Here is a 3318-nt window from a genome sequence, read left to right on the forward strand (position 1 = left end):
GCAGCATGTGTTAATGCATTGCAGCAGGAAGGAGCCAGGATCATGGCATATACTAGGGAGTGAAACATGGTCAGTATGACTGGGACACTGTCTCAGCCTGTCCATGCTGAATTTATCCTCCTATAATAAAATACCTGATACTGAGTAATTGATAAATAATAAAGATTTAATTCTCACAGTTCCGGAAAGAAAGTCCAAGACCAAACTGTTGCCATTCAGTGTCTAGTGGGGGCTTTTCTTGCATCCTCTGGATAAGAGGAACACTGTGTCCTCACATAGAAGAAGGGACCAACCCTTGTTCCCTCAGCCCTTTTATAAGATCACTAATCTTATGAGAGTCCTGCCTTCATGACTTAATCTCCTCCTAAATGCCTCACTTCTTAATACTATTACATTGTTGTTTAGGTTTCAACATATGAATTTTGGGGCACATATTCAGATCACAACAGCAACTGAGAGAGATAGAATAGGGAGGTAGGTAGAGTCCAAATAATGTAGGTAACATAAAAAATGTTGCAGATCATTTTAATGAGAAGAGGGAGCAATGGATTTTTTATTTTTTTGTTTTATTTTTTTATTTTTTAATGACATGATTTTAACCAGATTTGAACAGAAGAATGGCCACTTGGCCCAGGTAGAAGTAGATGAAGTGTTTAGTTTCATGTGTCAGGTAACTATCGTAGTTCCTCCCCACCATGCAATGCCAAGTGGGATTGTACTTCTTGTCAAATTCCTTGTTGATATGAGCCGCAATGTCCTCTACGTTGTTTTTATCCAGCGCCTGAGTAGTGCACTCCACTGAGTCCTGTTGCATCTCTTCCAACATGTCCGCATTTTTTATCACGGCTTTTCTGTCGCACATGGTTACCATGAGAACTGCAAGGGTCTTTCGGGGAAGGTGCTAGCACCGCTCAGGCCCCGCTGGAGCTGCCGTGGCTACCGAAGCTCTGGAGCCACACGCCTAGTGATCCATTGAAAAACAAGGACTGCAGCCTAAATTCCAAATACCAGAGACTGAAATTTTCAGGCTTGCTAAGGGAATACCTCGTTGTTTGAATCTTTGCTGTGTTTTGTACAGGGCATTCTCTGTATTAGTTTGCTGTGGTTATGAAACAATTAGCAGAAGAGCCTATGTTTGTAATTATTTTCTATTCCATACTTCTGTCCCACGTTTTTTTCTCTCAAAATCCATTCCTTTAAAAAATAAATCTGTTGCAGATGAAAAAAGTAAATAAATAAAAAGACATGATTAAATGTATGTTTTGAAAATAATTCTATTTCTGTAGTGTGGCAAATAAATAGGAGGAAAGCCAGAGTCAATATAGGAAAACCCAAATTTAGACTAATAAAGTGATCTAAAGAAAAGATAAAGTTTGCTTGAAATAAAATGAAAACAGTGGAAGTGGAACGACGTATACTTGTTCAGAGCAGGAATCGCAGTGAAAATGCTAATAATTTGGATATGATAGAGGAAGAAGTAAGAATTATCCTAAACCGAGCAATTGGATAGACTCAACACTTTCTGGGAGAGGCAACGTTGGTTAGGGTTATGCTTATAAATTAAAGCTTGATCATGGATTTTGAACACAATATCTGTGCTCAGATTTTTCAACCCAAGTAAAATTTTGGAGACTATTGCATAAGTTTAATTTGCTATGAGTATTGAAAAAATTATTTATGAAGGTTATAAAGTTTAATCAAACCAATGTTTTCTAAAAATATTTGTTGAGAGTCCTTTTTAAAATCATTTATAAAATCATATTGAGAAACTGAAATGAACAAATATTATAAAACATTCTTTTAAAGAAGATGGATGAATACATATCTTTCAGGAAGCCCAGCATAGTTTCTTTTGACCCCTATTTTAAATTGTTTGAAAAGACAATGTATCTGAGGTGAAAAACAGTATACAATTAATGTACAGAGAATGATAAATTTGGGGTCACATTTTAACAAGCCAGCCAAACTGGGAGAGAGACTAATGTCACATTGAAAACATTGAGCTAACTGATATTAATTTCTATAGCTAATTGTATTGAATCTGTTTATGTGCTTAGCACTTTACATGTTTAACTAATATATTCATAACAATTTGATGAATTAAGAAATAGCATTATTTTTATTTCAAAGACCATGAAACAGACTCAGGAGAGTTATATTTCTTACAAAAGTTTACCTGCAAGTGCAAAAACAAGAATATAAATTTGTGTGGTTTCTATCCATCTCAAAGACAACCCAAATCTCCATGAAAGGGAGACACAAAAATATTTATGAGAAGCACTGCTTTGTATTTGATGTTTCTGTTCTACAAAATGAGATGTTATACAATAAGAGTCAATAAAATATAAAAAAACTAGAAAACTGCAAAGTCTAATAACTTTGGATCAGACTTTCAAAATTAATCAAGTAGAGTATTTTAGATGATTTTTCTCTATGTCACCTGGAATAGGTGTGGAGGATTGGCAAACTGAATTATTTGGCTATGACATGATGAATAATATCTGAATGAAAAATATCTAGACATAAGACCCTAGCATGTGCTTCTTAATCACTTTTTGGCAGAATTGAAGCTTCTCATTTGTTTGCTAGCCAAGACTCTTAAGATTAGGTATGGCATCATTATGCATTAGAATGCTTTTATAACGTATTTCTTGGAAGGATTTTTTGAGAAGCCTTACATCTTAGCAAATGGAAACATAGACCTTTTAAGGTAATGTCCATGAATGAACGCAATGTAATTTTCCATTTTTTAACAGCTGCTGTTCAAGGAGACCATATATATATATATATATGTATAGCAAACAAATAGCACTTTATAATGTTTACAGGTAGACTTTTTGCTATATTTATTAAAAAGTAAAAAAAAAATGCTAAATGGTAGATATTAATCAGACACAAAATAATGCATAGGTTCCACATGTATGAGTTGGTTTTGATGTCATGAAAGAAAGTGCATTTAAATGCTTTGATTAACTGACATAACTAAGAAAAACTCAACTTTATGACCAACTGGGAATAATCTTTGGTGGAAAGTTGGCCTATAATTACTTGTGTCTTATTTGCCTCTGGCCCTTTTTTTAATTTGGCTTTTACACTGCTGTTAACAGTTTTTAGCCTCCAGGGACATCAAGTTTTCCAACATTCTACCAGTAAGGAGAAAAAATGCTCTGAAAGAGTCCTGATATGCAAAGGCTCTTATACAGAGTCCTTGGGACACTTTATGAAGTCACTGGTCCACACAATTGAGCTTCTAGTGATACTAATAATAGAATTATAAGAAAATATTGAGTATGAATTCACTTTCTTTTCTTGGCTCTC

General features: G+C 34.5%; 1 protein-coding gene across 1 annotated transcript; it reads right to left on the reverse strand.

Annotated features, from left to right (window-relative positions):
* Positions 1-595: 595 nt before the first annotated feature.
* LOC104675372 (dynein light chain 1, cytoplasmic-like) lies at positions 596-862 on the reverse strand. The gene has a single exon (XM_010379910.1). The coding sequence runs from the start codon at positions 860-862 to the stop codon at positions 596-598; it is 267 nt and encodes an 88-aa protein (XP_010378212.1).
* Between the last annotated feature and the right edge of the window lie 2456 nt (positions 863-3318).

This window comes from Rhinopithecus roxellana, chromosome 6 (assembly GCF_007565055.1).
Source record: "Rhinopithecus roxellana isolate Shanxi Qingling chromosome 6, ASM756505v1, whole genome shotgun sequence".
NCBI lineage: Eukaryota > Metazoa > Chordata > Mammalia > Primates > Cercopithecidae > Rhinopithecus > Rhinopithecus roxellana.